This window comes from Mastacembelus armatus, chromosome 14 (assembly GCF_900324485.2).
Source record: "Mastacembelus armatus chromosome 14, fMasArm1.2, whole genome shotgun sequence".
In the NCBI taxonomy this organism is placed as follows: domain Eukaryota; kingdom Metazoa; phylum Chordata; class Actinopteri; order Synbranchiformes; family Mastacembelidae; genus Mastacembelus; species Mastacembelus armatus.
Window position 1 is genome coordinate 8,772,096 of NC_046646.1, and position 26,204 is coordinate 8,798,299.

Genomic DNA, 26,204 nt, shown 5'->3' on the forward strand with positions numbered 1-26,204 from the left:
ATTGTTAATTTTCACCCTCTAACCTATGAAGTTCTGTTGCTTCTCATTATTGTTCTTCCAGCACTGTTAAAACTTCCTGAGATGCTGCAACTTCAGCTGCAGGCTCCATTCTTTTAGCTGAGTATATGGCAGAGTGAGTGGCAAGATTTCTCCATCTGTTATATACTGAAGTTGCCTTACTCCCCTTCAAATAACAAATCATGAGAGCGATATGCAGTTGTCAACCCTGCGCCTCAGGTTTGGTTTAAGGGTTCATATTAGAATAGGTGTTTTCTGTTCTCAGTCAACGCTTTCAGTTCAGCTCCAGAAGGCCCATCAGCCAATATGTCCTTGCATAGTCTTGCATGGTACTTACATTTCTCACAGGTTATTTGCTAGTGATGTTGTATACTCTTCAGTCTTTTTTCTTGAAGTTCTCTTTCTTTTTTTGTTAGGGTTTGGGTTCTTTTGCTTTTCTATGGTCTTTCTGCTTCTTCTGCAGTTTCAGTTTCTGTAGCTTCAGGTTATCAGGTTACTTGAGTCAGACATCTTAAAATAATTTGAACGGTCTTGGAATATCTGTAGAGACTGGGCTTGAGATGGATTTCTATCAGGATATATGTATCCTAATACAGTAAGTAATAATATGCATCTATGTGAGCAAACTTTGGTTCTTACCTATATGAATTATTTGACAACTGTGAAAATGCTGTGTGAAGCCTATAAGGCAGACATGAACCTCAACTCAAATGCCAGCATCAAACCCCATCCAAACTCAGAGTGGAAACCTTAGTTACAGAACAAATATGCTGGGAAATACATTAAATCACTTATTCTTTATAGGCAAAGAGTTTCACATTAATTTAGTGCCCTTTAAGTTACACCTAGGATACTCTTTAAGTTAATTTACTTAAAATATGATATTTTTCATGTATGTGCCCTTTAAACTTAAGTTATCCTTAAAGTTACGTTACAAATGTTTTAATTTTCACTAGTGTGGTTCCCTTAAATTTCATTTGGTTTATATTTTAACCTAAATGCAAAATTTTTACAACTGTGGTACCAATATCCTTGCAGCATGTTACGCATGTAGGCAATGCACAGTATGCAAGTCTAATATATTAGACCTCTTATAGTTGCAACTTTCAGGCTTTGTGATAGAGGTCTTTCTGGAGCAGTCTAATACGTTTGCTTACTGCCGCTATGCCCACAGTATGTCAAGGCTTAGCTTATCTAGTGTGCTGGATCTCCGCTGCATCATCATTGTGGTTTGGCTGTCTCTCCCACCAGTCTAGAGGAGGTGAGTTCTCATTGTAGCGCCTCTCATGAAAACATAGACATGGGTCAATCTTTCAAATAGGTGTTTATTGTAGGGACGAAACTTGAATTGCTGCTCTGTTCACTGTGACATATCATTGCACTCCTTTACAATGACTTTACACCATGAGATCTATACTGGAAATAGCAGTACTAGTGAAAACTAGTGCATGTATGCTGAACAAGTGCAATACACTACAAACTGCACTTAGAACAAACATAACAACAAAACCTTGATGCACAAAACAAATACCTCATTGGCCGTTTATTGTGTAAAATGGTTAAGTCTTTGAAAGTCCTTGAAAGAAGCTTTGACTGCTTATTTTGGCTTCAAGAGTCAAGGTTTGGAGCTTTTTTCAGTACAATATAACCCCCTTGTGGGAGACATCTGTCATCCTGCAGCCTATGGGAGAAAAAAGGAGAAACCCCTCTTCTGTCCTTTTTTCTAAATTTGGCTATAATCCCATTAGCCAGTGAATGAATTTATTATCACATTTATCTGTTTTATATTATATTAACAGTACATGTGTAAACCATAAACTAACGTGTAAACTTACTTACATAAAGACACTTACACCTAGGAAATTCTAAGAAAACCAATCTTCAGATGGATGACACAAAGTACACTCAGTAGTAGGGTTTATCGACTGAACTGAAGATCATCTCCATGCTAATAAAATGAAAGGTTATATTTTTCAATAATCTATCTAAGATGGAGGAGATATATTTAAAACAATAATGGACCAAGGCACAAACCTTGAGGAACACCACATTGAAAAGGTGATATAGAACAACAGACACCCCTAATCATAAGAGAAAAAGTCCTACTAAACAAAGTAAGAGCGAAACCATCTGAGGGCTTTTCCATGAATACCTACCATGATCAAGGTGTTGTTATTTAAGTGTTAAATCAATTCCTTAGTATTTTATGCAATAGAAGTGGTGAACATAGTGTTCAGCAATTGGGGCACATAACTATAGGAGTCTTTGCCAGAAGAGGATTTGATTCTGATTTTTAGTTTCCCTCCAAATATTATGAGGTGGTTTCCTCATAACATTTACTTTATTTAGCTTTGTTATCTAAAACTAAATAATTTGAATGTATAACACTGAATAATTGCTCTTTACAAAATGAATGTGTTCCAAACTTAAATTAAATAACATTTCCCCAGTCCTCATTTAACGTTCAATATTTTGGCAGGAAAGTCAGCCATTGACACGCTGAGACAATATTGATCAAATTTAACAAATTCAGTAGTGAAAACATGACCTTTATACAGTGTTGACTTAACCAATTTTCAACCTCAACCATGTAGTTATGACCATAACTCAATGTTGAATTAGCAACTTTTGTTATCTTTGTTCTGACTCTCTAATTATCCACATGTAATAAATGTTGATTAAATGTTTGTCTGACACAGTGAAATAACAGATGGAAACTTTCTCTCACTCAGTCTGACACATGGCATTTTTCAGAAGATACTTGATGCAAATATTAAAAATCTTTTTTCCAAAGTATTGATGTGACGAGAATAACAGATAGAGTACCACATCAATAACTAACAAGGTGGGATCTTCTCCAGAGCAAATGCGTAGCCTATTAAACACCCTGGTCCCACCACTTAGTCCCTCAATGTCAGACTGGAAAATTCACCCTTGCATCAATGAGCCACATTAACCCTAACCCTGAGTGTCCTATTCCCTGATTACCATCAACATGGACACAGCTTTTTATGATGCTATCCCACATACACCTCCTACAGCTGTAAATACTCATTAGCAAACCACTGTAAATAGTTCCCAACAAATACACTACTTAGACCTATTTGAGTAAAGTTTGCTAAAAGTGACAGTGGCCACCTGGTTTAGCAAATTATTTACATTTTCTAAACTGAAACAACAGTATGTGACCACTTCATTATAAAACTTAAGTCTTAAGTGGGAATCAATGGGCTTGAAGCTTAGACCCATAAGCAGGTAATGCACTTTCACTCCTTGAATTAACTTTGGATTTTTTGACAACTGATGAGATGTCAAAGCCAATATAAATCTTAAAACAACCTTATGGTGTGTTTTTTTTCCTGAAATTTATGGTTTGTGACACTCCTTGTCCTTCTTGCCCCTCCCCAAACTGCTCCACTGATCTGCCCCTCCAGCGTCCCTCATCACTGCTCAGTGGTTTGATATTCAGCATTTGTTCTGACCTCTTTTGTGCTTCTCTCACCTTTCCCTGACTCGAACATATTCTCTCAACCTCTTCTTCGCTACCAACAGAGATGCCTCGACAAATGACTTAGCTGTCATTTCAAACAAGCCGATCCAAACATGTCCCTGCTTCGCAAATTATCCAGAAAATATCCAGAAAATAGATTGTTCCCCTTTGTGTAAAGAAAAACACATGCACACACACAGAGCCATACACTACATTATATGCATATCAGTTTCCAGTTTTGTGGCTGAAATGTCTCTTGTTCTAATAGAAATAGGTGGCGTTTGCTATTAGATTTTGAAGAATATTAAGGTTGATTGATTTCAGGAAGAGACTTTGAGCCCCCAGTATGAACAGTATTTGGTTCTAAGATTTTTGTGGTCTTGTGTGTGTTTTTCTCACAGCACAGACATCAGCTCAAAAAAACTTAGACACTCAACACCTCAATCCGAAAGGAATGCTGAACAACTGCTACTGGATTTGAGAGTTTATTGATTTCTGGGTAGATGGCTGTCTAGATTAGCCATCACCATCATTAACACCACAATGAGCAGCTTTGGTTTTGTTGATGCTGCACAGACACTTTTGAAAAAGAATCCGCAACGAAGCCATAAATCTCCTTGTCAAGATCTTAATGAAAGTATAAGTCTGAATAAAGGGCGATCATTTGTAACAATAGAAAATACTATTATAGCAATTAAACATGTTGTAAGTCAAGAAAAGTCTAATTTTGTAAGATGGTAAGTGTTTAGCAGCTCATGAGATCTGAAAAGTTAACCATAAATAAAATTAAAATATTCTGTCTTTTTTAAAAATGGAGATGCTCAGGTATGAATCTTTTAACAAACCATTGTACAATGTATTTTCATTAATACTTGATAATAAATGATTCGGTGTATAGAAACGGTTAACAGTCACAATGACAGATTTAACAGTCTAAAAGCCAAAAATATTCAATTTTCAGTCACATGAAACATAGACAAACAGCAAACTCATATTTAGTGAGCTGAATCAAGAAAACATTTGGCATTGTCGCCAAGTGCTTGTTCATAAGGGATTTGTTGTTCTTTTTTTTTTTTGTTTGTTTGTTTTGTTTTTTGTAGAGTGCCTTGAGATGATTGTGTTGTGATTTGGCCCTGTACAAATAAAACTGAATTGAATTGTGTGTGTCTGTCTTTGTTAGTCGGTGACTCTGTGAACTGGACGTTTTGTCAAACATCCTATTTATAGAGAAACAAATGGGCAAATAGGGTAAATTAAGGAAAACAAATCTTTTTCATACAATGATCAGCTGGTGTTTGTGTTGTCAGCTATGAAAATGAAGCAAATAGTGTATATCTATAGCAGAGGTAAATCAGATATAATGTGTCCAATGGCTGTAAAATTATCATGGATTTAGAAGCAGGTATATGCATATTTTTTTTAAATAAATCAGCAAAACTGTTTGAGTGTACTGTCACTGGTCGCATTATGTTTAGGATAAGGGTGTGTATGACACTTATGACACTGTCAAATAGTGAACATGTCTGGAAATGCATATTTGTATCTTATATCTGATACCCTGACATATCTAACAATATAAAAAGACAATTTTGATGCTTTAAGAAATAGCTTTCAATTGTACATTTAAATAAAGAAAATGGTTTAACAACTACATAATTCCACATTAATAATAAATATAATAAACATTAATAAATAACAAAAAAAATGTATGTTTTGTCATTCAGTCATGAACTTGTCATGTATTATCATCCCAAGACTAATACTGATATTGCTGACAGTGCATGAGACCATCATTGTCAATAGTTTGATATTTTGATCCTTATAGAAAAAAACACTTTATGTGTTGGATGTTGAGCAAACTGAGCTGCAAAGTTAGTTTTTACATCCTCAGCAATTTAGAAGAGCCAAACAAAAACGCTGCATCTCACAACTAAAGTGCAAGATCCATGCTGTGCCTTCATTTGGCAACAGTTTATTAGTATTTTCCAATTTTCTTTTTAACGAGAACATAATACAAGCTAACACAGTGAGCAACCACATAAATAGAGGAGCTACAAACGTTTGGGTTGTTTGCATTGAATGTTAACTATATACAACTCAGATTCAAACCTCTCAATCCTGCAGCTTTAAGTAAACAGTTGACTGTTCTGTACAGTTATAGCATATTTGAGGTTAGACTCATATCATGTAGAAGTCCAACTATTTTTTTTTTCTATTACATACAAAATGTTCAGATTTATAAAGATATCCTTTAGAAGGCAAACGCGTTAGTGATCAAAGAATTGAATAAATGTCTGAGGAAAAATAAACCACAATGCTTCTATGGTCCTGAGAGAGGTTTTTGGTCAAATATATTGAGCTTCACAATCATAATCTGTTATTAAATCATAAAATCTTGCACATTAACTCATGGATGGATGACATTGTTTGTCAGTATGAATAAAAAAAGGTGGTCATGCAACTTCTTATTTACGTTTTAATAGCAATTATGACAGATATGTTGCAAAAAATCTTCTGAAATCACAAAAAAACCCAAAAATACAATAAATAAGTAAATAAAACACTTTCTGCAGCCTGTAAATGTATTTGTTTATTGCTTGATCAGTGTGACCCCGCTTAGTAAATGCAACGTTGAGTCAAATTCACATAGATTATTTAAAACAATCTATTGACCGGCTAGTCAGTAAACGATTATACTGACATACAAATACAGACATATATAAATACTACTGTATAAATTAGCAGATGTGACAGATGTGCACAAATAAATAAATGAATAAATAAATAAATAAATAAATAAATAATAAATAATACACATTTTTAAAAACTAATAAAAAACATTGATTTGCCTTCAAAATCCAAGCGTGGCTTGCAGTTGAATTTCAGCTGGATTACCAGACAGTGCCTTCGCTCATTTCTGAGGAGGGTTGTGATAGCTGGTTGGTGTATCCGTTGTCACTGAGAGACACAGTGGTGAAGGGTGTGCTGGAACCACACAGCTCACTTGAGATGCTGTGCATTGAGCTTGGTCCATTGGGCTCTGGACTGGGTGAGTCCACAGGATGGTGAGATACTGTGTCAGAGAAACACTGCACCTCTCCGGGACAGTGGTGGCCCGGATGGTGGTGGTCTATGGCTCCCAGTGGGGTGCCAGCAGGGACAGAGGACGGCACAAAGCCCAAGTCTGCTGGAGTCTGAGCCTGGGATGATGGTGGGCCTTGGAAGTACTCATAATTCCCTGCTGAGTTATAGTATTCACCAGGATAATCTAATTTATTAAAAAAAAAAGGTGTATACATTTGTATTAGTACAAGGATTATGTCTGAATTTAAAGAATAACTATACACAATAAAAACTAAAACATAAACTGTTTGTTCCAATATGTAGTCAGACAGAGACAGCATTGATACAGGAAGAGTAGTGAATGCACCTATCTGAATTAACAAGGCACGTTTCATTCTAACAAGCCTCTTCATGAAAAGGCCATCAGCTCAGAAGCTGAAAGAAAGAAAGAAAGAAAGAAAGAAAGAAAGAAAGAAAGAAAGAAAGGAAGAAAGAAAGAAAGAAAGAAAGAAAGAAAGAAAGAAACAGTCATATATTCCCAAACACGACTCACCTCCATAATAAGAAAAGTGTCCGAGCTCGCCTGGTTCCAGTCTGTCTCCTAGGGCTCGCATCCTCCTCGGGCTGCGGAAAAACAGGTGTCTCCGTGCGCTCAGGGCGCTCAGCTGCTTCATGCGTCTCTCTTTAGACCTCCGATTTTGGAACCAAACCTTAAGAGCACAGATAAAACAAGTCAGTGTTAGACAGAATGGCCAAGACGGATGATAAAAAAGGAGGAAAATTAGACATACATCTAAAAATAGAAGTCATTCTCACAAGGGCCTGGGTCATTTAAGTATCAACATTTCGGAGTTGCGCAATGTTTTACCAATTAATACAGAAACGACGCATCAGTCCACGAAGAAATTTCAGCCAGGGAAGGTTTTCTAATATGGATCTTAATGCCGAGTGAGTCTCGCTTTTAAGGGCTTTAGAAGCGCAGTGGAGCAAGAGAATAAGAATAAACAGAATTTGCTTTAAAACCCATGTCTGAAAAAATCAGCGGAGCATTACAGGCACATTCCCCACATTCCCTAAGGGTGTCTAAAATGTATAAGAACCATCAGAGCCACATATAGATTTTTGTTGTCTACTGTAGCTTTGTGAAGGGGTTTTGGTATAATTTACGCTCCTGGCTTTATTATCTCCATGTAAATCCTTAAGGCCCGTGTGTTATGGCTGAACGTTGCTGCTTTAAATGGGACTGAGATGTCCGATAATGGGTGCAAATGGGTGCGTGTTTTCCTTTCTCTTTTCCGTATCTTTTACCTGGATGACTCTCATGTTGAGTCCGGTCTCCCGTGACAGCTGCTCCCTGATGTGCCTGGTGGGTTTCGGCGTGGCCGCAAAAGCCGCTTTCAAGGTCTCCAGCTGTTTGGCTTTTATGGTGGTCCGAGGCCCGCGTCGTTTCCCGACGGCGCTCTGCTCGTCGTTCTCGTTGTTGCACACGTCTTTATCGGATAAGTGTCCCGTTTCTGAGTCCTTCCCGTCGTCCTGCGGGTCCTGTGAGTCCGGAGACAGACTTGGGTCGGAACACGTCGTTACTGTCATGAGGATAATATGCATGTATTAATAAAAGACCCTCAATAGTTAAGCAGGTCAGAAGCAGGTCACTAAAATCCCAGCAAATAACAGGAATAATAATAATAATAATAATAATAATAATAATAATAATAATAATAATAATAATAACAACAATAATAATTGTTATTATTATTATTTATATATAACTTTACCCTTCATTCATTAAAAAGTTGATATGAAACAAATCTGAAAAACCTATTTTAACTCCAGTAATACTGAACCCAACAATGCTGTAATGATTTGATAAACATAGAATCACCGGAGAGGAGGATTGTGTCTTTCCCGTTGTAGTTTTGATAGTCCTCTTTACAAACAAACTTGAATTCGTCCAGGATGTACAGTTCCTCTCCCGTAGACAGCTGCTTGTTACACATCACACAGGTGAAACAGTTCAGGTGAAAGACTTTGCTCTTGGCTCTGCGGACAAGATCACTGGGTAGAATCCCCTGGGCGCAGCCGCCACACTTGGTCCCAAATCTCCTGTTCAAGAGGGAGAATATAGTGTAGTCAGGGGAAAGGGTCAGTGCAGATGGATCGTATCTCCCTTAGACTCTTTCTTACTCAATAGAATTCAATTCTACTTCAGGCTAATGGCCCACAGAGAAATCAGGACTTGTTATTAGGAGCCCTTCATCTCATCACTCAACACCAAACTAAAATTTAGCAGGCTGCTGTGCAGAGCTGATGTCTGACCTAGAGTCAAATGTGGCAGAAATCATGACAAACTCATATTATTGTGCAGGTGTAGTGCACAGTCTCTTATGGGTGCAGACCATAGAGATTATTTAAATAGAGTTAAATAGATGTTTTCACGTTTTCCACATTACAGGTGGAAAGATAACGGCCTCAGACAGGCAGCAGCGCTCACAGGGTCAACAAATACGGTTTGTTGAGCGGCACCTGGTCCAGTACAGGTTTAATAAAGGTCCCAAGGCAGCCTGCCTTGTACTGCTGGCTACTGTTTCTCATGCTGACAAACCAAACAAACCGAAATGAAAACCACACGACAATCACACCGGGTGCTTACCTAAAGAAATCATTCTTGCAATACAGTCTGCCCTCTCGTGAAAAACACTTCTCTGTCAGGCTGCATTTGCATTCGCAGCACTGTACACATTTGATGTGCCACGGTCTGTCCAAAACTTTGAGCAAGAACCTATCAAGAATAGGCTTTTCGCAGCTGGCACAGTGCAGCATTGTGCGGAGTTATTTCCAGCCCAGCGATGGACCCTCTGTCTTTCTCCAACGTGCCCGTCACCCCGGTGTCGGACTGGTTTGGTTATGATCCGGGAAATCCGATGTATCCAAATCAATCTCAATAATTACATCACCATCCGTGAGATCAGGCGTAGCTCTTCTCTTCCACAGGACAGCAATCCACATCTGGCCAGCAGCTCCAAACGACAAGTTAACTGCTGAAAAGGACTAACAGACAGCATTTTCTGAAACCTGAATTATTAGAGTGGAGATCACGGCGGGCCCATCAAAATGATCCGTGGCGGTGTGAGATTTTATGGGGAAGCACAGTAAAAAAAAAAAAAAAAAGAAAGAAAGAAAGAAAGAAAAATACAGCCTGCCCATAAGCCGCGGTTACCTAAGCTCACTTCTGTGCCATGCAGTAGATCCTGAGAGGGGTTTAAAGTGGAGGAAAAATAAACGCTGTCAGTGCCCTCAGCCCTGTCATTTGTGTCCCATATCTCAGTGTGGTGCGCGCTCAGGGTGAGGGAAACGTAGAAATGAGAGCACCTCTTAAAGCTCAGCCAATTGCCTATTAAGAAACATGTGACGTCAGCGCCTGGAAAAACCTATAAGGGGCCTTTTCCTTTCAAACTACAGATATACTTCAGCATTATATGCAGAAAAGTAAAACACGCTAGATTTAAAATAAAATGAATTAAAATAAAAACAGATCAAATTAGTGCCATGATCAAATATTGAGTTGCTATGGATTTCAAACTCCAAGCTTTGAATTCAAATGAAACCATTTGTTTTTCCTTGTCTAAGAAGAGCGTGATAAAAGAGGAGAACTTTAACACACTGAAAAAATGCTTCCGCCAATAAGACATATCTGGAAAAGTGATAACAGATTATTTATTTGTGAGAAAATAATAAAAAAAGAATGATCAAACGTCCTCATTACAGTAGCATTTGGTTTCTTTACAGGGTCAGCCAACGGTGGCGGTATCTTTCTTAACAATAACCCGCTGTGAGTGGATAATGATGTCATATGAATAAATGATTGTCTTTAGGTTGTGTGGAAGGATATGAGTGAATCAGTGGCAGGTGACAAATGATCAGGAGCCTTCAGGCCTCGTCCCTGCGGTGTGTGGACGAGGACAGATGAACGCGCTGAACACAAGCTTCTCACTGAGATTAATGCCGTGGTCCCGCATTCTTCTTCATTGCGTTTGAAAGGACAAGGATCACTAATGGTTCTAATCTCTGGCGATAGGCCGTCGTTTAGAGATGTTATCACAACACGCTGGTGCACTGGGAGCGGAGATAGCGCGTTTCCAATGCGGACTGATATAACACCCGAGAGAATCTTAGCTCCTGACAATATAAGATTAAACATGAATGGGGGAGCGCAAAAAATTTGTTTAAAGTTTTTTTTTTTTTTTTTTTTTTTTTTTGGACGGACCAGACTGAGCTCTGAAATGTTAAATTACTCGATCCTCGCTGATTTGTATGGTTTTCTTTTTTTATTTATTTATTTGAAACAGCTCTTATCGATCTACGCCAAACACAAAATCAAACACCTCAAAATCAATAGATATATCAATCGACCTAATAAACAAAGATATGGAAATAACCGCTTATTGACTTATTGAAGCACCTAAACGTTTTCCTAAATTTCTAAAATTGGTGGTTGATTGTGCTTGTCAGAGAAATCAGCACTGAGTTTTTAACTTGCCTTATAGCAACAGGAATAATGCTCCTAGTTCCGAACACATTTATAATAATACAAAGTTTTTATTCTATAACAGTACCATACTGTCAGCTGGAGAGAATTGCAAAACAAGGCATGAATAAAATGAAAGTGTGGAGTAAAGTTTTTTAACCCAGTCCTATTAGTGTTTAGGACTGTCTCCTCACCGCAGGGATGTTCCGGGTTCGAACCCCGTTCCGTTTCTGTGTGTCCAGTTACCCCAGTTTCCTCCCACATTCCAAAGACACGCAGTTTGGGGGGGTTTAATTGGTGACTCTAAATTATCTGTAGGTGTGAATGTGAGTGTTGAGTAAATGTGAGTCTATGTGTCTGGTCTGTGATAGACCGGGGATCTGTCCAGGGTGTCCCCCAACCTTTCACCCAATGCCAGCTGGGACTTGCTCCAGGAAAACCTGTACAGAGATGCTAAGACAAAGAAGAACCAAAGAATCAAGAATGTTAATAGCTCAAGTAAAACAACACTGGAGGGAGACAAATGATGATTAAATTAAACTACTGCTGCTCTGCACATAGTCCTTAAATGAGACTACCAATAATAATTAGAGTTAATGTTAAATACTTCTTGAACATCTATTCTGTTTCTTAAATCTGATCTCAGATATCTACATCTAACAGTGGGCGATGATGAAAAGGCCAGAGGGGATAGTAATTAACTCTGTGGCATACTAAATGTGAGTTGTGAGGATAAGCAGCTGCTACTGGGTTTGTGTTTCTCCATGAGAGGTGTTGATTAGAAGCCTGGCCCATTGAGCTGGCCCCTAGCACCACTCCAACACACACCAGGTCTCTGTGCTGCACTGGAATCTGGCAGGGTGCACGCTGTTTGTTTGGAATGAAAAAAGCATGTCATTAGTGTTTGTTAATTGCAGCTAATTGGCCCTAACGAGTTGAACAAGACCACCCACTGGGACCATTCATACAAATAATTTATAGAAAACAAAATTAATTACTATGGGTTAATTAAAGTCAATTAAAGCTGCTTAGGCAGCAGTGGAACGGGAAAGTTATAGACAGGAGAGACATACCTGGGAACACGCTACATCTGGCAGCTCCCAACAGGTTTGCCTTTACCTGTTCAGTCCCTGTATGCTGAATGTTGTTTAACACAGGTCTCAACTGTCCAATCAGAACCTCACTTAAGTAAATTGATAAAACCATAATTGCCTAAAGACTAGGACAGGGATTAGGCTACATTTGGGAATAGTTCTCAATCCATGTAGCATCCTATCAGTTTTAAATCAAATATGCAATTTTCTCCCAGTTTGGTTTCCATTGACTGTGCTTCTCTACCTTTTTACAGAGCATATTTTGAGCTGTGGATTGATGATTGAGAATCTCTTGAACTCAGCCTTATTTTCAAAGGCCTTTTCCACAAAGTTAATGAGAGAAAAATATCTCCTTGCATATGATACATGGTACAGTTTTCAGAAGTTATTATTTTTTTCAGAGATCTTGCTGAACAGAATTATGAAAATGATACCCATAAAAAGGCCTGATAACTGTCTTGCTAATAAGATAAGCTTATACAAAAGCTGAAAAATGCTGTTGCATGCTAGATTTTCTAATTTTTCCATGTGATATTTTCTAAAATGATTATTTATTCTTTTACAGTGCAATAATTAGGTAAACCTTGGGCACCTATAATATGAGCAAAAATTCAACACAGGCAAATTTAAGCACAATAAGGGCTGTGGATGTATAAAAAGCCTTACAGTGATAAGCAGGAGTGGTGCAGCACTTGACCAGAGACTGTGTGAAGTGAAATACATAGCTTGAATATGACAAAAACAGTATCCGCCAGCAGAGCAGGAGTTCTACAAAGAGTGAATGGCAAATTGTTGTTATGGAATAAATATATTTAATTTAACTGATGAAGTGGTTTGACATTATATTTATTACAATATATTATATTCACTGTAACCCTGTGGTAGAAGTTCATCATTGCAAAATTGTGGGGTCAGTGGAAAAAACACTAAGGAATTCAGGTCCATTGAGCAATAAATCCTGAGCTTTTTTTCCAGGGTGGGAACATTAATTGGTAATCCAATAAAAAAGCCTGAAATGTACAGATGTTCAGTGTGTGATCCTGGATACCGAGAGCTATTTGAAATATTCAATTTACCCCCATTGTTACAGCACAAACACCTCAGTATAATACAATATGATTTAAAAACATCAAACACTGCTGCTTCCAAAATTACCGTAAAGATAATTCAATACCTCTTAAAATAGTATAAATAAAACAAAAGCCTATAATCTGTATGAAGTGAGGATTTATTACAGGGATGTTGTATTACAGTGCGTCAGTTTTAGCCATAGGTTTACATAGCAAACCACACATCTGTGACCGGAATTCAGCACACATAAACCTCTGGCAAAAGCCATATCTCTTGCACCTTTCTGCAGTGCATGACCTCAAAGCCTTCATATTTTCGTCAGAATAGCTTGGTGACATTTGCAGCATGCAGCAAAATATAGGTACCACTGAAGAGAGGTGCTGTGATACAGTATGGGCTTAAAGCAAAGTATTCCTCCCATCATCAGTGGTTATTACTCATTTGCAGCAAAACATGCATATCATGTAGTTTAAAAGGTAACAAAATGTTCACACACACACACACACACACACACACACACACACACACACACACACACACACACACACACACACACATATAAACACACATTACTGGCACAGGAAAACCCATCAGTGCAGAGCTGACAGCCACAGAGAGTAGAGTAATTCATATTGACCATTTCTACTCTGACCTGCCAAGTTGTATTTTGCCTCATTCAGACATACAGCTTCATTAGTCTATCAGCCATGATTTGATATTGCTTAAGATTTGCAGTGGCAGAGCCAACTTTACAGCAATAGTGTCACAGAGGGAGTGGGGATAATTTTGGTAAAGTATATAAGGAGAATATTCTATATGAAGTTAATGTTAAAAACTCCCTCATGTAGAATCCCAATTATGGTGTAAAGGGAAATCTGTCCTGCTGATCATGAGTGTTCTCTGTTGAACACTATCAAAAATTAGTCAAATCGCTGACTTCAATGAGGCGCTCATGCACAATACTTCATTATCAAGAGCTGTAACTCGATAGCAGCATCGAGTGCCGTGAGTGGTGGAGTTCAAGCAGTGTCACATTGTTTGCATGAGTGAGTACTGATGTGAGGAAGAGGAGAGACACGCAGAGGGAAACCTACCCCATATGACGAGAGAAAGAGTGATCTGCCTGAGGGGCTGTGCCGTTCACTGAGAGGGCCCAAGGGACACAGTGCCCAGAGCCCTGGTGATGATGGTGATTGATGCAGACACAATTCAGACACCCCAGACACTCCAGCAAATTAAAAGGCTATTTTGTAAAGTTATAAGGAGCAGAATGGCAGAGGGGAGCAATGACAGCCCACCGCCACCCCAACCCCACCCTCTCTGCTCTGTCACACCATCAACTTCTGTTCAGTTTCCTTGTTGTCATCTGTCCCTTTGGGAGGAGAGTTATTGCAAACCTTTCACGCTCAATCATACTGGACACACCACTGATGCTGCTTGTGCACATATGGGAGTGTGTATGCATGTGGAATGGGGGTAAATAAGGATCCATGCACAAGGCTATCTCTGAGTCAGTAAATGAAAGTCAGCAAGCAAATATTGATGCTGGTATGGATATTGTTTCTAACGTCTCAACTTTTAAGAGAGAAGGTGGCAGTGTTTTCCCTCTACATGGTTCATAAGGTCTTTATCGCTACACAATTTACAAATCATTTATCTTCAAGTTTGAATTGAATTGACCTGGGTGACCCGAGGATGCACCCTTGGTTGGGTGTGTGTCCTGCCTGGATGAGGGGATAGGAGATAGAGAGACAGACTGAGGCAGGCTGTAGGAAGAGCAGCCTTCAGGGAGGACAACCCACATGCCAGAGGTCAATCCAGAGTCAAGTGGGGAGCGAGGCCAGCTGAGCTGCCTTGGTGCACACATTGTGCTCATCAGTGCAGCTGCTGTCAGTTTTCAGAAGGGTTTGCAAGGGGCGGCATGGTGGGATGGGGGTGGGGTGCACAGGCTGTGCTTATAGAAAGGAGTGTGCTTGTGTGTAAATTTGGGGGAAGTGGATAGGCAGGGGATGGGGGGATTGTTGGAGCTTGGGGGCATATGGTCCACATAAGACCGCACAAGGAAAAGGGCTCTTTTCTGTGCAACACATGACAAGTCTCTCACAAGCAAGTCACCTGCCTCACATCTGTAGGGTGTAGGAAAAAAAGTTTGAGTGTTTAGATATTATTTTTGTGCAGTTTTAAACAAATGCTCTCTAGCTGCAGGACTGTCTACAGCTGTACGTTTACAACATTATGGGTTTGTAATAATGAAAACACTAACTTGGATAAACCTGGTTTCTCTTTTATATGTAATTCATAATGAAAGTTCGACATGTTCAGATTGAGTGCAATATTTAGAAACGACTACTTTGTAATAATAAATTCTGTATTAATAACAGTAAGAATTGATTTGGAGATAAAAAGGATAGTTTGCAATTAATCTAAGAGTATTTGATTACAGAAGACAAATTAAAAAAAAAAAAACTACAGTACTTCAGCTATTGCAGTTTTGTCTCTGATTATTACCATCACCATTATGGCTGCTATGATCTCGATCAGGGGTGATATGTTTCTGGCTTTGGTACTGGGACTTCATTCTAGGACCAGCAGCCCCAGGTGAGGTATAATCAGACCTACTGCAGTAGGGTCATGACTCTTGCTGGAATGGTTTGACTGGCCTATAGCAGCTTATCACCTGCTCCCACTCTGTCCAGACCGTCCACTGAATACCGACAAGGAGGGGGATCCCACTGCATGAATCGATCTGTGCTCACACAGCTACGCACTGCAAAGAGGTCACCAAGGCTGGGTAAAATGTACACTGATGAGACAATAGGAAAATATAACCCAAGCAGCTTAAGAGACAAGGAGACAGGGGACACAGATCGTGATTTTTTTCAAGAATGGATAGACGCCTGTGTCAGACATCTCAGTCTGCTTGCCCTCGTGCATCTGTCAGTCTCTGATCTCTGAGCTGTATGCAAGCAGCGGAGTCATAGATGCTACATTAGAATAACCGTGAACTGCAGGAGTGCCGCAGACAGACTGTGTCCTGATGCTGCCGCCCACCCTTGTCTTTTCAGCTGGGCCTTCTCATACTCACCCTTTCATTCCAGCAGCTCTTTGGGACCAAGCTTGTCCCTTGGCGCTAAACAGATGGGCGTCTTACAAAGAGCCCAGCTTTTGGGCAAGCTGGTGTCCTACATGGCTGATTACACCTAAATACCAAACGCAGAATTGATACAGTGGCTCATGGTCACATTGTGCAATGGGGTTGCAGAGTAAAGAGAATGATATATTTTGTTTGAAACAACAAAAATCATAAATGAATAGGTGAAGGGTTTAGGAGCTGCTGGAATGTGTGCAATTATTCACATATGATTACCAAAAAAGTGTACAACCATGCATCAACAACAGAATCTTCATTCATAGTTAATGGAGAAATTTGTCACCCAGAAGTATCAGGACTACTTCTTTAAATGCAGAAAGACCCCAAAGCAAATCACCAATCAAGTCCCTTATTTGCTATGTCAGTCCACAGTTCTACCATCCTTAATATCATGCCTGTTATACCACATTAGTGCATGGACTGAGGCAGGTTCCATGCACTAAAAATTGACAGAATATATTTTTTTAATAAACCAAATGGAATATAATAAAGTTATTTGATATTAAATACAAATATTTATTTTAAAAATATAGACAGACATATACACACAAGCACTTCTTGCGCAAAGAGCTGGGTAAAATCTTTCTTTCTCAGATCCACTGTTTTCCTTTTCCCCCACTCTTTCTAATAGGAGTGTTGTCAGTGTGTGTGTGTGCACAAGTACATCCACATGTCCATTCACATTTGAGGCAGTGTATGTGCACATAAGATAGAGAGGGACAGAAAAAGGGGAGTGAGTACATGCCTGTAGCCAGACTATCAATATAAAAAACCCAAACTGGGCTCCTTATCAGCAGTTGTGTCCTTTCCTTCCTCTCAGACTGCCCTCCCATCCCTGTCTGGCCTCCCAGATATGCTAATCGCTATGTAAGAATACCCTGTTGGATAATTACCATACATTACCCTGTGCTCATCTCTGGATTAATTCTTCATGTGCATAATCACATTTTGCCTTCGTTTTCAGTCCAATGTTAAAGGTGATTTGTGGGTAAATACAATTTATACCAGTCAAACATTATACTATGGAATGTTTTACCGCCAGGATATTGTCTGCAGACTGAGACGGCCAAATGAAGAGGATTATCTTGTTAGTGACAAACTGTCCAGACTGCTGAATCTTAGAGAGCTGCAATAAGCTGGTGGATATCCTAGCATTACGCTGTGTTATGTTATGGTTTTACATTTAATTATATGTTAATGTTTTTGTATTGATCTCTTACAATGTAACTGTGAATACAAAGTACCTAATTACAAGATGACATAACATTTTTTATACGTCTATTTCAGTATACAAGTTTACAAAACTGATATAATTTTACAAATCCATGACAGCCGAAAACCGAAGCCGAAGTTTTTTTAATTTTCTAAATATATTATTTTAACTTTATAAGAACTTCAATTTTTGTTTTTCAAATCACTAGGCAAATATGTTCTCCAATTTGGCATTTGAAATTTGTCTGGTTGGTACTAATCGATGAATTCTAGTCATGTGATGCTACAACTGGAACCACCCCCGTATTGATAGCCCCTCCCCTATTTTTATATCTCATTGGAATATATTGAGTGGGCCATCTGTAAGCCATTTATCTACATCAAAAAAACATTACAATTTCCATCTCCTCCCCCAGGCCCTGCCTCCAGCCTAGTTGGCACATACAAATCAACACATGCGTGCATATGTTGATCAGTGTACACATACACACACAAAAAGCACACTTATGAAGCCATGGTGTATATGTTATCATTATATTTTCCCATCCATATGTTATCATTATATTTTCCCATCCAGTTATTCTCCAAAGAAGGATTGAGGATTTTCTTTCATATTTCTGTTTACCACTGAAATATTTCAGTTCTATACCTCTCTCTGACTTTCAGCATTAGCCTTATCCATGGACACAGGACGCTGTTTTTAAATGGCACACCTGACAACTGATGTCTATGTCTCTGTCTGCAGACCTTTCAACAAAGACCTGAAGTGGTGGCTGCACACGTGGCCACTGCGAATGAACCATAAAAGCACTATTACAAAAGTAATGACCAAATTTAACAGTTTACCTCAGCACACCTGGGTTCCCGACAAGAACCGTATATTTCCTCTGACAGTCCCACTGTCTCTGCAGAGTGCAGCCAAGCAGAACTTAACTGGCAGGGTCAATAACCTTGGAGAGAGAGAGGGGTATTTGAAAGACAGAGTGTATTTGTTGGTTCTCATTTGAGGCTGTACAAAGGCCCAGAGGGCTGAGAGGGGAACAACTAAAAGAGCTCACTGTTAATTCTTACCACTTCGGAATGAAACACTAGACAGCACTACAAAAGGATATAGTATAAAGGGACATTTTTATTAGAAAAAAAGGTGGATGGTTTGCTCACATTTACATTCTATGTGCTTTAGGGACATAAGATTAAATCTTATGCATTAATACACCATTTCTCATTAACATGCAAGAAAGCCATAATAAGAAGGTTTGATATTAAAACCTTTCTATTTCAGGGTAAAAGAAATGAATAATTGTCTGCTGATGTCAGTGCACAGAAGTGACTCTAGTACACAGCGGGGCCTGAGGCAGAGCCAGAAGTCTTCATTCAGTCCCTACAATGTGCTAATCTTTTTTTCTTCCAGCATACCCTACAGCTTTACAGAGCATTATGGCCTTAAAATAGTCTTTTCCTCACATTATTTAATTGGTTGCATAAGGGGGATGACAGCAATGCTAAACTGGAATGAAGTTCATGACAATATTAAAGCTTCACACGTGAAAATATCAACTGCTGATATATGAGGAATCAGGTGTACTGAGACAAGTCACTAGATTTAAAAAATTGTCATCCATATGTGCCTTGTAAATATGATATGCATTATAATATATTATTTATACCACATCTGGTTACCGTTGGAGCTACCATAGTGCCACAGTCTGCAAGACCATAGGTGGTGAGTGTCAGGGGAGCACACAGCGAAATGTGTTAATTGACACAGCGGAGCAGCTGATCACAGCTCTGAGAGTCTGCCAAGAACAATGCTTCCTACTTCTTGACTAAGACATACACTCTTAACCAAACATGTCAAAGATACCTCAGGCACTCAGACTGTTACAGTTTCCACCCACACCAACTCCCACCACACACCTCGCACTGCCAATAAATCACACAGAGCTGCGAGATGTCAGAGGGCAGGACCCAGAGCTAATATCTACCTGTCACTTCCAGAACCACCCCCTTCTTTGCCTACACCCAACCCCTAACACACTCCTCGATCAAGCCGATCAGCCAAGGCCTGTTAGCAGACAATAACTAGGCCATGGCAAACACTAACTAATCTACTTGTTAGCAGCATGCTGACCTAACCACCAAACACTTCCAATAACCCATCCAAACTTCATCTGTGACTTTTTGTAGGCAAACAGTTTATTTTGATAATCACTCATCAAAACTAGTCAAGCAGTACTACCACATGCATCAACCAAGTCCTCATGATCAAATTTATCTTAATATAAAAGTCACTGTCTGAACATATGGTGCCACATCCACTTCACTCATAGACCTTTCTTCTCCAGAGCCATCCACTGGAGTTGTGCTGTCTGCCACAGGACTACCAACGTTTTCCGAATAAATTCAGATAAACAATGGCACTTATTTACAAGGGGAAATAAATAAATATTTATATCTTAATCCTTAATCCATTTATTCTCATTTAACTTGAACATTTAAAATGACCAAACCTGGGGATATATGTTTTCTTTGGACAGTGACTATAATCTCATATCTGATTTCCAGTTCTTATTGACCATATGCCGTATCTGGAACTACTTCATGCGACCACAACTGCAGCTTCATCAATGCAGATGTTGCATTTCTCATGTCAAATAAAGCTATTTTGAGGAAAGTGATAAGTTGCAACCTCCTAATTCCAGCAAGGGCCACATAGGTAGGGACCACAGAGACCAACAGAAGGAATGAGAATCACTGATTTTTCCAATCTGACCTCAGATAATATCACTGGACCTCTTCAGTTCTTCCATGACACCATACCCTCTCATCAGGAATTGTCAAAGATCAGCATCTAAACCCCAGGGAGAAGGAAGGGTCTCTGCAGAGAAACCTCTCTGATTGTTGCAGTGATGGTAGCAGGATTGATCCACTTTTCAACATTTTCCCTAAGAGAAGCAGTACTTGTGCCTAGGCCATTTTCGGTTGCTGCTCAGGCATGAGGAACTTGATGGAGCAGATCACTGCATTCTTGCTTACATAGAATACTTTTTGGTATTTGCACCATGAGAGAAAAGGAAGATGTATCTGTCAGCTGGACAAAGCTTTTCTGTTTTTTGAAGAGAAAAGAGAAAATCAATTGCCATCTCCAGTTATTGGAGAAACAATCAATTTTGTGTCAGTCTTATCCTCTCAGTGTAGATGAGAGAACAATAACAGACTATGGTCATTTCAGGGTCACAGCAGACTTGGAAAGATGGCCTTTTGTCAAGGTTTTTTTTTTTGTGCTGGATCCCAAGTATTGTGTTATGTATTGATTTCTTTTATCCTCTGTGTTTCCAACAACCTGGGCTTTTTTGCACAGAGAGGAGTCAAATCCCCCTGTCATGGCTGCTCAAACTTTCAGTCTCTGAAATATATATTTTTTTCTTAAGGACTTAAAATAACCCTAAATATAACAGACAAGTAAATAAAAATTAGAATGAATAAATAAATGTATTTCAAAAGGACAAAAAAATGTAGCCTGATATATTAGGATACATGCATTGCAAAGAGGATTGTACTGTGAGTTTGTGTCATAATAGTGGTTGGTATATAAACAGGAAGTAACTTTAGATCGAGAGTGCAAAGCATGAAAAGCCATGTCATGATTGTTACAATGTATAAACTCGCCCTCCACCAACACACAATCAAAAAAATGTGTTTACCTCAGTGGAGTTTTTATGATATTAGATTTTCATTTTAATTTCTATTAGTCCGCTAAAATAATTCTTCATTCTATTTCTCACCCAGAGGATTAGACTGCTTTATTTCGCTGCATTTGTTGTTTATGGCCTGTGATTTGATACTGTGCCTGCAGCAAAAACCTTGGAAGACTGTTATTCATTCATAGCCTTTCTTTTTGAGCTCCAGATAATCTATGATTGACACAGTATGATCCTCTGAAGCGTTACCGTCATGTGAACAGAGCTTCAAAATGATTAGTGTTATTTCTCATGTAAATCCAGCTTTGTTGCACTGCATCCAACAATACAACTGACGTGATTCTATTGATGTAAGCTACAGTCAAACTTCCCTCGGTGATGCAAGCGCATTGACAGGCAATTTATCATATCACACAAGGATTTGCATCAGGCAGGTGGCTCATGTCTCATGGCCCTTGAAGCCACCTCAGAGACCACAAGCTTCTCTGAAATATATGCGTACCACTGGTCCAGAATCAGCTACAACCAATGCGTGAACCACATTTGAAAAGGCGTTTGAAGGGAAAATCGATTTTGTACTTGTGACAGACACATTATCTTGGCAAAAGTGTCTAAGACAAGCACTGACAGACACCAACCTCTTTATCACTTTCATGTACTCTATAGGATGAGAGTGCAGCACAGTTTGGTCAAACCAGCACCCACTGTCTTACGCCACAGCAGATAATATCACTTGTCCAGCAAATGGCTTAGATTGTCCCTCAGTACTTTGCAATAAGAATATCTTATATATTTTGATTGGTCCAACATTTTCAAATGCACAGGTTGCTTTCTAAATGGTCTGATTTCAAGTGGAGAATAAATCAACCTGTAGTGCATGCAGAGTAATAATGAGCTGAGAGATGTAGTAGAGAAAGGTGGAAAATGAGAATTGGGACCATCTGTCAGTACTTGTGATGAATAGAAATGGACTTCTCCTCCATCCTTAGTGCTCTGGTATTCTCTACCACCTTGGGTGACAGTTCTCTGATCAGTTATGTTTTGTATATTTGTGGCAAATTACTCCGTCAGACATTGCTACCACCTGTCTGTCAGACAAAGAGAAGTCTGATGTCTCACAGACAGGTGAGTGACAAGGACGGGCTTGGGGAGAAAACCAGCCGGAGGCCACGGTGCGAACGAAAAGGGGAGAAAAACAGGAGTGAAGGATGAGAAAAGCTAGGAACTACTTTGAACGTGAATTCCCCTGGGGAAAGCAATCTCAGTCGATCTGGGGCTAATTCATGTCAGAGTGCGTATACTATCTCCTTGAGAGGCCAGCAGAAGGTTGATAAAATTCAAGTGGAAATGAAGTTGGTTGCACAAATGTGACCAGGACACAGATGCTGATGCACTGACTTTCCTAAATTTTTGGGAGAGTTTTGGGAAGAGCATGTTTATTGTAAAAAGTTAACCACTACATAAACTGTATCTAAGCATTTTAGTTGAAGCACCCTCAGCTACATGTTTTATTGTTATTTCCAATTCCTATTATATATTAGAAGAATCAGAAAAAAAGCATGGCTGCAGCTTCTCCAGTGTGGTCAGATGTTTTCTTTACAACTCTGTGGTCCTTTCTGAAAATGTTTTATGTCTCTATATACCCTATTTTTACACTTATAAGTCAAACAGAAACATGAGAGAGCCTAAGATCTACTAGCTGCAACTTGTTGAACTGATACATGAACTCACCAACTGAACATGTTGGTCCTCCATATTGCAGGTCTTAAAAGATGTTACCTTTTATGACTGACTATGACTGAAATTAAAATAAAGAAATAAACAATTCATTATTTCAGACATAAAATTAATTGACTGTAGCAAAGGGAGCTATAGTAACATGAAATATTAGTATTTAAAATGAGTTTTCTGTTTTAAACTACATGTGCTTAGTATTTTCTATGATCTATTTTTCATTTTTTCATGAATAACTCTGAAACCAATCAAAATAAAAGCAAATAAGCAATAGTATGAAAAAAGACTTGAATTTTGGTAGAGGTGGGTGAGACAGTAAAACATATGGTGAGGCTGGGGCTCTTTATCCAGTGAATAATGTGCCCTCGGGCCTGGGGAAGCAATGTCTAAATTAATATGATTTGTCCACTTTTGATATTTAAGAGGATTATACCTTATGTTCAAACACAGGGTTGTGAATAGCCTAGGATGAAAAGTGACACAGAGCAGAATAGAATTAATGGCTCCTGAAGGACGTTTTCACTCATTGTTAACTTCTTGCCTAATCCCTATTAGGATGTACAGGTCTGCGGGAGCTGGTCGTGGGTGAGGGGGACATGTGCCCCTTTTGTGTCTCCAATGGCTAATCTATGCTGTCATGGCAGGAGGAGGGGAAAGCAAATGGGAAGAGAATGACGGCTCAAGAAAGTGCATAAAGGCCCCCCGCTCTTTATGGGTGTTACCCAGTCTGGCTGCGGTCCGATCCTTCTCCCATGAAAGGCAGAGCACAAGCAATGGCTCCCAGCATGTTCACAGGAGGTACATCACATGTGTTCAGACACACAAACGTGCAAATTACATGCATGAGAGAAAAAATAGTAAGGGGGAACATCAGAAAACCTGGCATCACAAACACTGATTTCATTCATCAAAGCCATTTCAACTCTTTGATTTCAAGCCCTTTTTTGAACAGTTGATGCAGTGAATTAGAAATCTGCTTTTTTTTTTCTCTTTTCTTTAAATTAGCAATTTTTTTATCTACATTAATAGTGATTTTCAAATACAAATGCACAGATATATTTTTCACTTAGCCTTTCTTTCATGTTGTTTCATATATTTATCTTATTTGTAATCATCATAAATGTTAGGATTTGCTGCATTGTACCAGAGTTAACTTAAATTTCGAACTTCAGTCCCTTTCTCTATATCGATTAGTATCTTTCAGTACTGCCAGTCCAATTATAAAATCTTTCATAAATGTGTGAGAAGCCACTGCTGGTTTCTGTGACCTCTTTCTTTCTGTCAGCATGACAGTCCACTTCATTTTAACCGTTCGGAGCACAAGTAGTCATTTACTGGATATTTTGTTTTATGACGTTGGTTCTACTTTTTCTTTGCTATTAAAACAGAAATAGTCTCATGCCAAAGCTTCAACCAAACTTTAGTCTGCTTATTTATTTATTTGATTAAGCAAAAGATAAATAAAAGAGACGATTCTTTTCAGATATACCTCCTCTAGACAATGAAACCTGACTGGGAAGTGGGAAAGAACTTGTACTGACTACTTAATGATGCTGCATTGGGTTTTGTAAAGGATGTCATCATAAATCTTTTACCCAGGTATATATTTATTTTTCCATATTGACACGTGATGTGATGGTAAGTGACTAAGGGTATAAATACTCATTATGCTTTTAATATATTACTGGAGTCGGTGTGGTAAAATTTACTATTTTCTGTCCCTATGTGCCCATGTCTAGGGACACTGATCCACTGGGTTTTTATTATCTGTGCAGTGCATTACAGAAAAAAAACATTTAGCAGAAAGTAGCAGGCTTACATGAAAAAAATGTGCTACACTTGCATTTAGTCAAGCCTGGACAGGGTTTACACAAATTTAGCCTTGTAAATCACAACACAGCTTCAGACTTACCTGCTGAACTAGAAAAAATCCTTATTATTTTGCATTATTATTAATATTATTTGCTGTGACAAGGAAGATGACTATTAAAACTATTTTAAGCTATGTGACTTTCCAAACAGAAATTGTTAAAATATTTTGAAAGCTGCCAGAAACAGACCAACATTTCAGTAATGTGCATCTTTCAAATAGTACAATATGCCCTGTTCACTCTTACTCAAATGAGAATGTGTTTTTAAATCCTATATATTGCTCTATAACATTAAATATTTAAGCCTGAATAAGAAACAATTATTAAAGTTTCTCAAACTTTAACTATGACTGAACTATACAAAATCATAAGTGGACGTTTGCAGCATCACATTGTTTCCATCTGAAACACACCAACTTCAAATCTAAAATTCATCATGTGAAAAAGCCAAAAAATACTCAATCTGTGGCAGAAAATTTTGCTTTTATGTAGGACACCATTTTAGGAAACTGACTGAGTTTTATAGCCTTTAAAATCAAATATCTGCTATAAAGGGCAAAAACAGCTGAGCTACATTTTAAGCACCAAATATTATACCCAATTTTCCAGCTGCTGAAAAGGCACACTTTATATATTTAAAGACCTCTTTCCAACTGTAGCACTACATGACCATGTCCAAATCTGCTCATATTTCACAGTAGCTAACATGACAGGTGTGTATAACACAATCAGCAGCATCTGTGTGATGTTGTTGTCAGGACATTAGTGAATGTGTTGTATCTTCAAGGATCACCAGAAATTCATCTATGCAGCTACAGTGTAACTGAGTGTGCCAGGCAATTAGCTGCAACATGTAGTCACATTAACAACTATCTAACAGTAATTAGGTATATTTGAATTGCTTCCTGCCATCAACCATTTGAGTGTCAGTGTGATATAATACTGTTCAAACACCAGAGCCCCTTCTCTGTACAGCACAGTCCATCACTTGTCCTTTTCATATATAGGAAAGCTGAACAACAGGAATGTTATGTGTTATTTGTATTCGCTGAGGTGTTCACTCCCTCTCACCAGCGTGCTTCCATCTAATACCACAGTGGACTGGTCTGACCCCAGCATGCTCACAGAGACACTGTGGCAATACAATCATGCAAATCAAGTCAGTCTCATTTCTAGCACCTTTGGGAGAGCACTGGTTTATCAAAAACATGCCTGTCAGGGCAGCTCAGTATTGTCCATTCACACGCATACACAGAGAGGGGAGGGAGTCATAT

The 26,204-nt window shown here is 38.8% G+C and overlaps 1 protein-coding gene across 1 annotated transcript; it reads right to left on the bottom strand.

Moving 5' to 3' along the window:
- Window positions 1-6,390: 6,390 nt before the first annotated feature.
- Window positions 6,391-9,675, bottom strand: LOC113143242 (LIM/homeobox protein Lhx1-like). The gene is made up of 5 exons (XM_026328756.1): window positions 9,222-9,675; window positions 8,454-8,674; window positions 7,880-8,154; window positions 7,125-7,281; window positions 6,391-6,776 (listed from the first exon to the last, which is right to left on the bottom strand). Exons 1-5 carry the CDS (start codon window positions 9,389-9,391, stop codon window positions 6,400-6,402), a joined length of 1,200 nt encoding a protein of 399 aa, XP_026184541.1. The 5' UTR covers window positions 9,392-9,675; the 3' UTR covers window positions 6,391-6,399.
- Window positions 9,676-26,204: the final 16,529 nt, after the last annotated feature.